Below are 14,810 nucleotides of genomic sequence, written 5' to 3' on the forward strand. Positions count from 1 at the left end.
AATCAGCATGACATCCCATGGTTGAAGGAACAAAACGAACAATTTGAGAATAAATCAAATGGTAAGAATGAATGGTGCTTGTTTTGAAGGCTGGCTGCTTATGCTTGCCTCTCTGCTGATCTTATATGCTGAGCAGGGCTTTACTTTCAAGCTGCTCCGCTCTCCATGGTGTTCTCACTCTCCCAGAAATGATTAATCGGCCTTAAACGGCTAGTCAGATCAGAGGAGGTGCGACAGGGCTTGGATCTTTCTGTCTGGAAAAAAAAGAAGGGTAGTGGCTGTCCTTGTCATTATGAATGTGTTTGTTTGGAAGCCAGACTCTCACAGACACTTTTAATGCTTGATGGTGGGGGATTGGATACTAATCAGGCACGTTAATGCCTTTGATGGTCTTAATAATAGGCTGCTTATCAACATGGGACAGGTCTCGTGTTGGATGCGATTCCATTTATAAAAGAAAGATTTGTGCTTAAACGAAACAGCGTGAAATTAGCTGATTGTGTTTAGGAGGAAGTTAAACAATTATGCCTAATTACGATGGCCGTAGATGTTGCTCTCATAATCAACCTCTTTTCCATTTAAATCCCCATGTTAAACCTACGTAGTAGGAGTTAAATCTATTTTAGGTGTATTTGTTCTTCAGGTTGCTTTTCAGCTTATTTAAAGCCTTTCTTTATTTGTATAATCTATCTATGTACACTATGTTCTCTTGTAGCTCAGTGAGCTCAATCAGGGGGATTATTGCAAATATGTGAAAAAGAACAACTGTGAAACGTAAATCGAATGGCAGCATGTGGATATGATCCTGGGTGGTGTAACATTAAATATTCAGCTGTAATAAACACTCTCCAAGTGCAGCAGTGCACTCTGTAGTGTTTTGGTCTTTGCCAGTCCTATTAGTTTGCTGATGTTAGACCAAATCTACATCGGAGTATTTTAGCAAAATAGACCACCCGCGATAATAACGGCAGTCATCGCATATTCATCCTGTCATTGTCTTATTGGTTTACAGTTGCATAATGTTTGAATAATGTCCCTGATTGTACTGATTAAATGAGAGTGACTATGATACTCATACTTTAGGAAATCTCCTGCAGGTTTAAATTCAGCAACTTCAAAGCTAAAGTCAAGCCTTCAAAGCCTCAGAGCGGGCACAATATCTCAGATGCACAGCGGCAGTCCATTGTGAAACAAGGCTGCTCCTTTCCTGCTCCTTTCAACCACATTAGTTCCTCAGCTCTACAGATTTAACCTACGTCAAAGAATCATGGAGTTGGATGAAACCCTGGTCCAGCGGTTAAAAAAGGCAGCTCATTATGTTCTTAAAGAATGAACAGCATTTGCATAGATTCATTGATAGAATCCATAAAAAAATTAAATTCAGTTCAGTTCAATGCAGTGTATACTGTAGGGTACATTTATCACAGGGCAGTGCCTCAGCGGCTAGTGCTCTGTGTTACTGATGAGGAGGTCAAGGGTTCAAGCATAAGGATCACCAAGCTGTCACTGCTGGGCTGTTGATCAAGGTCCTTAACCCTCTATGCTTCATGCTTCTGCTGTATCGTGGCTGACACTGTGTTCTGACCCCAGGTCCTAGCAAGCTGGGATATGTGAAGTAAAATAAAGGATTTCACTGTGCTGTAATGTATGTGAGACAAATAACAGCTTCTTCTTCTTTTAAAGTGGATGTGGAGCCATAGCAGCTTTTTATACCAGTCAGGATGAAAATCTAGAAACCTAACAACAAGCCAGAGGTGATCGTAGCAAGGATCTAGCAAGGATGCTCAAAAAAGAAACAAATTTTTCTTCTGGGCTACATATAGAGTATATAGCTGAATAAGGCAAACAGTACTATGTTTGTGTTGGAAAAGTGTTCTGTATGAGCATACTGCGAATAAGATCAAGGTTAGAAAGTACTCCAGCAGTCACTCATAGCACTCTCGTGCTCCGGGTGCACTCAGCTGTTTAGGCGCTGTACACAACAGATATAGGCCGCCTGCTAGTTCAGAGCTGTCTAAGATTTCGTGTGCAGGCACATTTTTGCATGTGAAGCTCTGCCTGTCCACGGTACAGACAGAAACACTCAGGTTTCACGTTCTGAATCATGAATCATCGATGTGAATCATACTTTTAGAGGCAGTGCTGGCACATATAGCCATTATCTCATCTCGGCTGAACTGCATTTGGTTGGGCTGAAATGTAATAAGAAGGTAGGATGGAATATTGTGATCGAATTTACACTTGCTGTAGCTAAAGAGTGATATTTTTGGTAATGTATTTCCAAACGCAGCATGTGATCAGGTAACAGTGTTTTTCTTCCAGTGATTAAACCATTTTTTTATTGTTACATTTACGGATTTCATACTGTAACCAGAAAACTTCATGTTTAAATTGACAACCTGCTGTTTTTTACAGCTCCGCTACACTGATTGCTGGTTGTCAGTGATAGTCTAAAGAGTGTGATTGGATATTATATATTCATATTATCTATATAGCCTTTGCTTTACAGTGCTGTACATGAGTCCTAGATAGATAGATAGATAGATAGATAGATAGATAGATAGATAGATAGATAGATAGATAGACAGATAGATACTGTAGCATCATATTTATATTCAGGAATCTGTTCACAGCTTTCAAAGTAGTTACCGTCTGGAACATTTCCTGCTGCTCCTACAGATGGTGGCCTCTGATGGCGTACAGCAGAGCGTGCCTGTAACGGTGAACATCCTGGTTATTGATGCTAACGACAACACGCCCACCTTCTCTCAGGTCTCCTACAATATCGAAGTGTTCACTAATATGCAGCCTGGAGAAACCGTAATACAGGTGAGCAGTACCTTTAAATACGAACTCTTCTTTAAACCTTCTAAAATGTTTCAACTACACATTGAATATATTGTATTATGTACATCATGAAGTGATGAATCATTGATTATGGAAAAAAAAAATCATCTAATTTCAGATTTTATCTAATCAGAAACCTAATACCTTGTACACAAATAGCTACCTGTCTGATGTTACTGGGTGTTTCATCATTGCTATTGGAAATGATTTGGGAGCTGTTCCACTGAAAAGTGAAGTGCTGTTTCAGCCTCTTTCTCGACACATCTGTTAACTTGCAGAGAGGGACGATTGTAAGCCGCATGAATGAAGCCTCATCAGTTTGATCAAAGACAGAGCTTTGCCACTCCAGACTTTTTACTTTGTCTTTTGAAGTTCCCAATGTACCAATGTATGTAAGGATGCCACTGGTTATAGACAGACAAAATACATACAATTTAAGTCGAAAGAATATACAATGGAAATCTGGACAGGATATATACTATATATATATATATATATATATATATATATATATATATATATATATATATATATATATAGTATATATCCTGTCCAGATTTCCAGCAATTTATAATATATATAAATATAATATATATCATATATATATATATACAGTATATATCCTGTCCAGAATGATAAGATATAAGCATTGTCTGATCTGATTCTGATGTTACACACCTGATCTCATTATTTGTTCCTGCCGGAATGTGTAACATGATAAGAAAAGTCTATACTTTCAATTCAATTTAATTCAAATCAATTCAATTCAGTTCAAATTTATTTGTATAGTGCTTTTAACAATCGAAATTGTCTCAAAACAGCTTTACAGAACATAAACATAAAGCAAAAGGTTAATATAAAGAATAATATAATACAAGAAATTCAAGATTAATATTAGATATATGTAAATGTGTTTGTATTTACCACGAATGAGCAAGTCTGAGGTGAATGGTGAAGGAAGAAACCTTGAGAGGAACTAGACTCAAGGGGAACCCATCCTCATTTGGGTGAAACTGGAGGGTGTGATTATAAATTTACAGTCTGACATATATTATTACAGTCAGTATACATATTAAGCCATACAGATTAGTGATGCGCGGGTCGGGTTTTTTCCAACCCGCGGGTCCCGCTTTTATGAAATTATTGGCCCGCCCCAGCCCGCCACGCAGTAAAGTGACAATTTCTTTACCTGCCCCAACCCGACCCACGGGTCCCGCGGGCGACCCGCGCATCACTAATACAGATCCTCTAAGGAAGGAACCTGGGATTAGTGTGTGAAAGCTGTGTGTTTTATTTCTCCAGTATTTCACAGAACCAAAATCGTCTTGAGAACAATGGTGTTAGTCAGTAATGATAAAGTGATATGCTAAGCTCAAAGTGGGACTTGTCAGGTAATCATCAGAATGCCACCAGGAAGTGTTGTTCTATTACTGTGTCTTTAATTAATGAATCGGCCTTCAGATATGTTTACAGCTCCTGCGGACTCAACTCAGCCATGGAATAAGCGCTTCCAGAATTTCATTTTGAGTTATATCTGATGTCCATTAATCAGAAAGATTTAACAGATAATTTAGATCTGATTCTTTATGTGTAAGATTACTTTCAACCCTTAAAAGTGTGTAATAGTGCTTGATGTGCATATTGTTTAAATTTAGAAATTCTTCTTCATAGATACTTACTGTAAATAGAGTCTTGTGGAGATCTGTAATGTTTTATTTAAAGCAGACAATTTTAAAGAAGCAAATACATCAATTTCTTTCATTCTTAGTTGTACCATAATCAGCAAGATTTTTTTGACCAATCACTTGCTTATTCAATCCAGTAAATAATTCAGTCTCATAGCATACCAGTATACCTTGTCTATAAACTACACTTCACTACAGATGGACATCGATGTCCTTTATGGTATTATTGTAGTTGCTCTTATTCTTAAAACTAAATGTTAGTGTGTGTATCGTGTATGTTCACATTTTGAAAGAGGTTAGTGAAGCCATGAACAGGTAATTGGAGTTGTAACAGGATCCTCTTAAAAGGGAAAGCGTTTGCCCTTTGTCTGTGTTATAGAAAAACATTACGGTTCTAGAAAACCCCTTTTTGTGAACAAATCAAAAGCACAGCAGCAGAGAGCCTCTTCACTTTGATGAAGTGGTGTGTATAGCAACCGAGCATAGATAATTATGTTTTGAATAAAACTTTAGCAGCAGTTTGGTCCTCAGGGAATGACTAAACAGGTAGCACTAGCTTTGTAAGACAGGCTGCAAAGTCAGCCGTTGATTTTATTACATGTCCTCAGTATGCTTAAGTTGTAAACAAGCAGGATGATGTTTTCTTTAGATCTACAGTTAGCGTCAGATTCTCAACGAGGCATCCATACCAAAGCCTTGCTTTAACACAGCTTTTTCTGTGACACCTTTCTTATACTCATAGGGAAGACTATCGGGTAATTTATAAGATACTTCCCATCAAAGGTTTATGGACATTTCTGCCTTTTTTAACATTTACAACTACTGGTTGATTTTTAACCAGCTGTCTAAGCTTTTGGAAAGTCCTACAAGAAGCACAGCAGAGCAGGTCCAGGGAAAGCCTTTAAAAACTAAATGCTCCTATAACTAAAGTGTGCATTTATATATGTTTCTTATTTATCATTTGTAGGTATGAGGGGAGTTCTGTTATAGCATTTAAATGCTCAATGTTAAATTCATAATGGACGCTTAGTTTATAGCCAAAAGAGTAATTGCCTCTTTTTTCAGGTAAACCTGTTAAAGTTTAAGTGCACTTTAAATTATAGGGTGTCAGTAGGTGACCTAAACTGCCTGTTGCAATTTTACCATTAATGGAAAGTGACTGGTGATGATCTTGTTATTTGGGTGGCTGTGATATGATCAGGGCTTCTAGAGAAGCTGTACATTTAAGAATTTTAAGCGCTTTTAATGGCCCCTTTATTAAATCTCATATGAGTACAGTTAGACACTAAAGCAAACTGTTTTATGGAAAATTGTCCTCTCCTCTTCACCGGTGTCCATTCCTGACTGCAGTCAATTTCTGACAGTGTTTGGCTGGATATTTTTGGTGGACTTTTCTGCACACAGCAGTGGCACTGAAGCAATATTGACTTTGACAATCTCAGCGTCACTGCTGTGCCAGATACACACATACCAATGAAACACACATTTCAGTGTCACTTTCTATTGATGGACAGTCGACAGGGGGTAGATAGATTGGGCAACAAATCGACTATGGAAAAACAAAACTACTATGGAAGCTGTACCTTACCATTTGGACACAATGTCTTCTTCATGCAATGTCTGTTAAATAGCTTAAAACCGTTTCTGTCTTTGATTCAAACAAAACTAATTAGAAAGGATTTTTTTGGAATTTATGAAGGCAGGCAAAACATTAAAAGTCAATATGTCTGCCCACATAATGATGAATACTGATGATTTTTAAGCATTGCCATGATTGTAACGAAACCTTATGACTTATTATGTCTTATAGGAATAGACTTTTGATATATTTAATCTGAATTAATAGATATTTCTGTTTTATTCCTGTTTTCTTTTAATTAGTTAACTGCTCAGGATCCTGATGAGGGCCTGAACGGTTTGGTGACCTATACCATCTTGGCAGGAGACCAGGGTCACTTTGTCATCAGTAGCCGTACAGGTCGAATCACCATAGCACCAGGAGTGAGTCTGAGCGTGGGTCGCTCCTACGCCCTGACCGTCAGAGCAGCTGATAATGCACCTGAGGCAGAGAGGAGGTCAGATGTTCTGTTTCATCCAGCCTAGTATCCTGTTGTCTATTTAAATAGTACTCGTATTATACTAATCCTCATGCAATTGTAGTAATGTTATTTAGTTTTCCTTTTGAAGAAATGATTTTATGCAATTTCTTTTAGGAGTTCCATAACTACAGTTTATATCGAGGTTCTACCTCCTAATAACCAGAGTCCTCCACGTTTTCCACTGACAACCTACAACATAGAGATCAGTGAGGCCATGAGGATTGGAGCCATCCTGCTCAATCTGCAGGTCAGACAGCAAGACTCACTGTAAACCTCAGAGATGGTGTAAAGGGAATATGCCTTCCCATGCTTACCGTACTAAAGATTTCCTCAATACTGTTCTTTATTACTTTTTCCTCCTGTTTATTTTCTCCCACTTTCTCAGTGTTGTCATTTAACAGTACTGTCCCTTTTGACCAAACTGTACAGTAGATATGTTTTTACAGTGGCAAAAAAAACCCCATTACTGAATAAAAGGGGCAGAGAAAACTAGACACTTTTCGACATGGAGCCCCCCTGGGAGAATGAAAGGTGTGAAGGCTTATGGATCGTATTAACTCGTATTTGAAGAGAAAGGCAGTGTGGGGGTTGATATTAACTTGCTTAATGAAATAAAATGGATACCATCCATGTTCCCTGACTCTATTTCTGTGTTTCTGTAGGCGATAGACCGTGAGCTAGATCCAATTACGTATCGTATTCTGAGTGGTGATCCACAGCAGATGTTCAACCTTTCTCAAACGTAAGTGTCCAGGTAATACACTATGTATCATTTCAAAGCTGCACTGTATTTCCATCGTCTACCGTCATTTCCATTCTGTTACATCTAACAAGCCGCACACTGTCTTAAAGAAAATGCATGAATTGCCTTGTTGGGAACATATATTAGTGAATTTAATTTTACCCTCATTAATGAGCCTGTGCCAGACCAAAATAGCTGCAGATGTGCTGAAGTAAGTACTGTGTATATTTTCTGCTTGATTAAATTTTTGTAGAAAGAGGAAAATGCAGAACTCGTCTCTAGCTTGTTATCTAATTACTTTAACAAGTGCTTCCTGTGACACTGCTCCTGTTACAAATCTCCAAGTTCTTTTCAGGTGCCAACAATTTGCATTTTCACACAAAAACTTGACCCGGCTGCCAGCGATTGAACTAATGTGGTGTGTGTTTTTCCAAGAGGCTTTAAAAATAATTTTCAGCAGCTTTGCTAAAAATCCGTCTGAGCAACACTAGACGGTTCCCCCAAGAGATGACAACAGTGTCTTTAGTGTCTCAGCATGAGAGTCGTGTAGCTTGTGTAACACTTTGTTTGCCAAGTGACTTGAAGTGTTTATATGATGCTCTTAGCAGTGAATGCCACTTGAGGTTCAACTGCTTATGTCAAAAGATTAAGAAGGGCAAAATGAATTATGACCCTCGTCTTTGCTATTGCATAGCAGCTATATGGCCTACAGGGGAGTGTTGGATAGAACAGCATCAAGACCAGACTAAAGCAAATTGGATTTTATATCTTCAGCTCTAAATGAAGGTTAAAGGTTTGAATAGCAAGCAGTTAGGAGTGTCTTCCCTTCTTAAAAACTACTCGAAATGCAATGGTCAGATGAGACCAAAATTTAAATGTCTGGAAATGTACAAATATACATTTATACATAAAAATGTACAAATATACAAATGGATATGTACAAATATACAAATATACATAAAAAAAGAAGGTATACAATGACAGGTACTAATACTCGCTGTAATGTTTGGCAGTGGATCATTGATGCATTGGCTGCTTTATGGCATCATGATGACATCATCAGACTATTCCATATAAGGATATTTTCTTATAGTCGTTAATAGGACTTACAACAAGATAATGATGCCAAACACATTTAAATGAAGACAGAAAAGTGTTAGCCATCTACAGTCAGCAAATTCTGAGATACTGTCCATATATGTACCAACAAAGAAATATAAAAGATATTGAAATGTTCTGGGGGTCACGGTGGCTTAGTGGTTAGCACGTTCGCCTCACACCTCCAGGGTTGGGGGTTCGATTCCCACCTCCGCCTTGTGTGTGTGGAGTTTGCATGTTCTCTCCGTGCCTCGGGGTTTCCTCCGGGTACTCCGGTTTCCTCCCCTGGTCTAAAGACATGCATGGTAGGTTGATTGGCATCTCTGGAAAATTGTCCCTAGTGTGTGATTGCATGAGTGAATGAGAGTGTGTGTGTGCCCTGCAATGGGTTGGCACTCCATTCAGGGTGTATCCTGCTGTGATGCCCAATGACGCCTGAGATGGGCACAGGCTCCCCGTGACCCGAGAAGTTCAGATAAGCGATAGAAAATGGGTGAATGAATGAATGAATGAAATGATCTGTATGAAGAATTGCTCCAAGTGTTTCCAGACTAGTTAGGCATCACAAGAAGAAGGTCAGCACTTTACCAAGAATTAATTTTATTTTATTTTATTTTTTGAATTCTATGTATTGCAGCAACGTTTTAGGTTTGAAAAACATTCCATTATACTACAGCTATAGAGAGTCTCCATATGTTGAGTCTTAAGATATCAGATTGATATATAAAATACATTTTATATATTCATTAGAGTTTACATTTTTGATAGATGTCAATCATTCTAGAGTGGACTTTACAGAATTCATGAAAGTTGGTCTGACTGTTTTCTTTATCCCTGAAGGGGGAATGTTGGAAATGCTTTCCTTAGTGCATTTTTTTTCTATTGCCGTGCCTTCCATATTAGCCTAGCTCTGCCCTAACAGTCATGGTGAAGTTATGCATGATGCCCTGCTGCTTGTCTCAGCTGAATTCTCCTTCTCGCTAGCCATACAGCCCTCAGGGAGCAAAAGCTAGAGAGAAAGAAAGTGACAAACGCATTCTAAATAGAGCTCTGGAGTAGTGCCAGTAAAACCTGAAAATGAAGGGCATGGGAGATTCACTTTGTAGCCTGGGTTGAACTCTGTGTGCAACCTGGCCATGTCAGCTTCACCAACAGTCTCTGCACCTCTGTCTCATTACATCTACAGAGCTGTGCTCATCTCTCAGCTCTCCACGCTCGCCTTTATTCACAGCCCAACGGCGTAGACGTGCAAGCGGGACACTTCAGACGAGCAGTGGGAAGATGAAAAGAAGGAGAAAGATAGAAAGTGAGAGCAAAACACAGGAAGGAGGCATATTTATAAGAAAACTAGATTAAATATTAACCTAAAGAGTTCTGTCAGGTTTTGAGGATACACATAGAAATATAAGCATGTTATGCTGGCTGTAATGACAGAATGCTGCAGCAAAACAACTCAGCCAGTAATGAGGAAGATGCTAGCTGTGAGACTTTAGGCTTTGCACCATTTTGCCATTCATTCTGTCTTTCCTGTTCTTTCTTCTCTGTGTTCTCACTGAGCAAAAATGTCATTCACATGAGATGCATCAGAAGACAGACTATATGAGGAAAAGGTATTTCTATTATCTGAAAACACATTTCTAGGATTTTCCACACTAGTTGAGAAAAGCAGATAGGACCAGACTTTGAAATGTTAAATACATTTGTCTTGGTCAGTTCAGCAACATTTCAATCACTGTTTTTATTTTACAGTGCGATTTCATGAGCCAGCAAGGACAGCTTTAATCTGTCATATCGAGGTCGTATGAGAAAATCTGTTTCTAGGGGTAATAAAATGAGAGTGCCAACACACACACACACACACACACACACACACACACACACACACACACACACAGAGAGAGAGAGAACAGCATAGCAGTTATCTCCACTATCAGATCCTTGCTGTATCTGATGTTTATGACAGCAGTGACAACAAGATCCAGTCGGCCATACTAGCCACAGAATCTCTCACAAAATCTCTCTTTCTCTCTCTCTCTCTCTCTCTCTCTCTCTCTCTCTCTCTCTCTCTCTCTCTCTCTCTCTCATACACACACACACACATAGACATATGAATACATATACACATACACAGGTTAAATCTGATGATGGGATGCTGCCAGGTTACTGTGAGCACATTTGTGCAAGCTGAACACGTTTAGAATAGACAGGGCCTCCCCATCCCTGCTCCACACTGCATTAATATACATGAAGACATTACAAAGGCTTATGATATTGCTGTTTTGTATGGAGATGGAGGTGAGGGGCTCCAGGGCTTTAGGCCAGCTGTAGCATGCGGGAAGCAGCAGCATGCTTTAACCGCCTACATCTGCCCTTTTTAGGCAGTTAACCAAGGCTTTATATGAGAGGATTGTTCCACGGTGCAGTGCTGATATTGCCTGGTCAGTAAATCACTCTATAAAGCACTTTTCATGGGCATCTTGAGAGCCGTTGATGTGTCCTACAGAGGCTTTTATCAATGATGGTGTTTTCATACCCCTGAGTTGGCTCTTTTTAATTAGAAGCCTAAAGTAGTAATGTATAATAAGACCATTTAGCAATTGTGTCTTTGGGTGTGCAGGCAGCTCCAGAATTATTGCAAAAAAAAAAAAAAAAAAAAAAAAAATGTCTTAGTAGTTAATTAACTTAAATTCAAAATAAAAATGAGAAAATGTTCATTTTTAATTTAAGTAGAATTATTTATAAGGCGATGGTGTTCAGCATTATATTTTTCCCATTTTTTATTTGAAAATTATATTAATTTATTTATTTTGTAAACGACAATTTATTTTTTTTTATATTATTTTTACAAAATCATGTGTCTCACAGGTATTGTTACTTTAAAAAGTAGCAATTAGTACTTTTTAGCTTTCAAGAACCTTTTTTATTTTAACATATCAGGCCTGAGTTTTCAAGGAGTGTGTGTGCGTGTGTATGTGTTTGCATGTGTGAGCGTGTGTTTGTGTGTGTGTTTGTGTGTGAGAAACAGCCAAGCAGTCACTAATTTTATGTACTGCTTGAAGAGATAAGAGAATGCAGAGCAAATCTGAGTTCACACCACAGTCTCTCACAATCTCTCCAGATTTTCCAGGGTCCTCTCTGTGGACTCTTCTCTGTTTCTTTCCCTACAGTGTTTAAATCAGGGGATTGGGATGGCCAGACCAAAAGCTTGTTTCTTGACCACTGAACCATGAACGGGTTGTTGCTTCTTGGCAGAGACAGCCAGTATTTAATGTCTCCTGGTACACAGAGTCCATGATGCCAGTTAAAAGTGGGGATTCAGTTGTTTTCTCCATTCTTTCATGCCATCTTGAATGTTTTGTTGCCAAAAAGGTCTATATTTCTTTTATGTGAAAATAGCCTGATAAACAGTTCTAGTAGCATCTGTAGGGCATTACATTTATGGTTAGATAAAAGAAAAGGCTTTCACTGGGTGCATCTTTCATGGAAGGAGCATCAGATTGCAGATTTGGAGACTCTTATGAATGCAACATTTTTGTAAATGTGAAGTGTGTGTAAATATCCATCCATCAGCCTTTTTTGCTTCTCTGACCATCCTCCTCATTCATTACAGAACAGCTTTTTATACAGCAGCTCAAAAGGAACACACTCGTGCTAGCTACAGTATTTAATGGTGGTTTAATAACTAATGTTACACAATCTCACGTACATAACATACATAATATTACAATACCAAGATTGTTAGCCTGAAGTTACGAAGCCAAAGCTTACTGTATGCAATATTTGTGACAGAAGTTGACAGAGTTGATTCCACTTGTCATTTCATCCCATGGAGCCTGTATAGCAAATGTCAAGTCCAGTTTGAACATTCTCAAAGAAATAATGTAAAATCCAAGCAGATTTAGAAAAGTTTTGGCACCTATGATTTGCAATGTAATTACTCTCTCTCTCTCATTCATTTTCTACCGCTTATCTGAACTATCTCGGGTCATAGGGAGCCTGTGCCTATCTCAGGCGTCATCGGGCATCAAGGCAGGATACACCCTGGACAGAGTGCCAACCCATCGCAGGGCACACACACACACACACACACTCTCATTCACTCACGCAATCACACACTACGGACAAGCAATGTAATTATGTTGATAAAAAACAATCTACTGTTAAATACTGAGCACAATACAAACCCCCTAAAAATAAAAGCTCCTAATGAGCTATAAGCACAGAAATATAATAAAATTATTATAAAATTTCATGTCTCTGGCAATGAAAAATATTTTTTTTAGCATTACAGCACCTGAGAAGATAAAATCTGGAGGCAAATTTTAGAAAAGGTGAATGAGTTAAGTGAGGTGACATGAAAATGGTTTGATATGAAGAAGATATTAACAGTGTATCCAGGTGGTGATGAACACCATGTGCATCACACAGGAAAAATGCTACCTTTAATTGTTTGTAGTTTCACAGCAAGTGTTTTAGCGTTTGTTAACCTAAAGTCTTTCACTCTCCCTGAGGCTGTCTTGGAAAAGAGGGATATGGAATATGTTATAAGGAAATCTGTTGTGTTCTGGAAGAATGTTGATGATGGCACACAACATGCCACAGCTCATTGTAGGATGAGACATACCAGACTGGTCACTTATCCCTCTCTAAGTCAAACCAGTAGCAGTTCAAAACACTGATGAAACCTGGACAAGCACAAAAAGTGGCACATGATCATTTTGTTGGTCGAATTAGTGCTGGCTCTGAAATGTTGCACAGCATTAAACGTAGATGCTGTAACAAATGGAACTGACTTTTTGAGCCAGCTTTCATTCTCTGAACAAAAATCATACCAGTCTTTAGATATCTGTTCCCTCCTAAGTGAAAGCTTGCTGTAGTTTAATGCCAGATCAGCCTGGGGCAGTGTTCTGGTGTAAAGCTTACCATATACACATACCAGCCTGCACTCGTTTTATACAGCACTATCCTTTTGTCTTCATTCAGTCTTATTTGTCTCAAATTATAGATTTATTTTGGCTTGTTTGCTTTCAGAGCATTTTTTATTAAGTCTATATTGACAATTCTAATACTTCTACCATTTTTTGCTCCTACAAACTCTTGCATTTGTTTTTATCCAACTTGATATAAATGAGGCCCAGTGGCAAGTGAATCTGGAGCTCATACAGAGACTAAACTAACTTGACCATCAAAGTTTTGACTTTAACATACTTTATAATGTCATTGCAAACTTTTGGCTAGAGATCAGATTATTGGACTATTCATTGCACCGGATGATTTACACGCTTTGAAAAATTAATGTATAAATAAATTAATTTCCTGCTTGAAAATACAACTTGGTCTAGAAGACAGGTCAGGATGCCCAAGTAGATGGAAAGAATTTGAGTTGCTACCACAAACGTAGCATCTTAGACAAGTCGTTTCAATAGAATAAATAAACACAAAAGATAATATAAGAAAAAAATTTAAATATATTTTTAAAAAAACATCTCCGTAAGCCACCAGTTTGACCAGCAATGTTAAGAGAGCTGGTCAAGAAAAACAAAAAACTATTGAATATTTTAGGACAGCTACTCTAAAATAATAATAAAAAATTTGCTTGTAATATTTGACAGCTGAGGTTGCAAGTGTATGAAGTGCAATACGTGTAAATGTTTATCAGATGTGTGTTTCACAATTTAGGAGTACTAATGATTCTTGGAAAAGGTCTTAGTGTAGAACTCTGAATGTGATGTTTGCAGTGTGTGTTATGGGATGTGGGATGTGGTGGGATGTGGTGGATATGGTAGCCTAGTGGTTAAGGTTAAGGTGTTGGGCTACCAATCGGAAGGTTGTGAGTTCGATTCCTACATCCACCAAGCTGCCACTGCTGGGCCCCTGAGCAAGGTCCTTAACCCTCAATTGCTCAGTTGTATAAAAATGAGATAAAAAAAAGTAAGTCGCTCTGGATAAGGGCGTCTGCTAAATGCTGTAAATGTAAATGTTATAGATGTGCTGTGGTGTAACTGTGGATGCTTTTCTGTCTTTCTGTTCAGTATAGGTCTACTGATCTTAGCAAAGGCATTGGACAGAGAGACCGTTGACCAATACCTGCTCCTTGTGACGGCCTCCGATGGACAACCCGGAGGGGTAAATCTCCAGCCGTCTTATCATTTAATACCCTTGCTCTGATGACTGTGGGGATATTTACTGATAGCATCACATACCTGGGAAACAGAGTGCATACAGTACCTTGCAATGAGGAACTGAATTTTGATTGCTTTAAATGTCTGTAAAACAAACATAGATAATTGAACACAGGTGAATGTAATCAGTAGAATGGGATCTGAGGAAGCAGGAGAT

At 38.4% G+C, this 14,810-nt stretch overlaps 1 protein-coding gene across 1 annotated transcript in view; it reads left to right on the forward strand.

Moving 5' to 3' along the window:
• pcdh15a (protocadherin-related 15a) overlaps positions 1-14,810 on the forward strand; it is a 185,766-nt gene that overhangs the window by 95,629 nt on the left and 75,327 nt on the right. Inside the window, exons 14-18 of the mRNA XM_060872456.1 lie at positions 2,680-2,829; positions 6,414-6,607; positions 6,746-6,878; positions 7,294-7,373; positions 14,504-14,597. Coding sequence (XP_060728439.1) covers positions 2,680-2,829; positions 6,414-6,607; positions 6,746-6,878; positions 7,294-7,373; positions 14,504-14,597 — 651 coding nt within the window. The remainder of the gene's footprint in view (positions 1-2,679; positions 2,830-6,413; positions 6,608-6,745; positions 6,879-7,293; positions 7,374-14,503; positions 14,598-14,810) is intronic.

The sequence above is a fragment of the Tachysurus vachellii genome, chromosome 6 (assembly GCF_030014155.1).
Source record: "Tachysurus vachellii isolate PV-2020 chromosome 6, HZAU_Pvac_v1, whole genome shotgun sequence".
NCBI classification, from domain to species: Eukaryota; Metazoa; Chordata; class Actinopteri; order Siluriformes; family Bagridae; genus Tachysurus; species Tachysurus vachellii.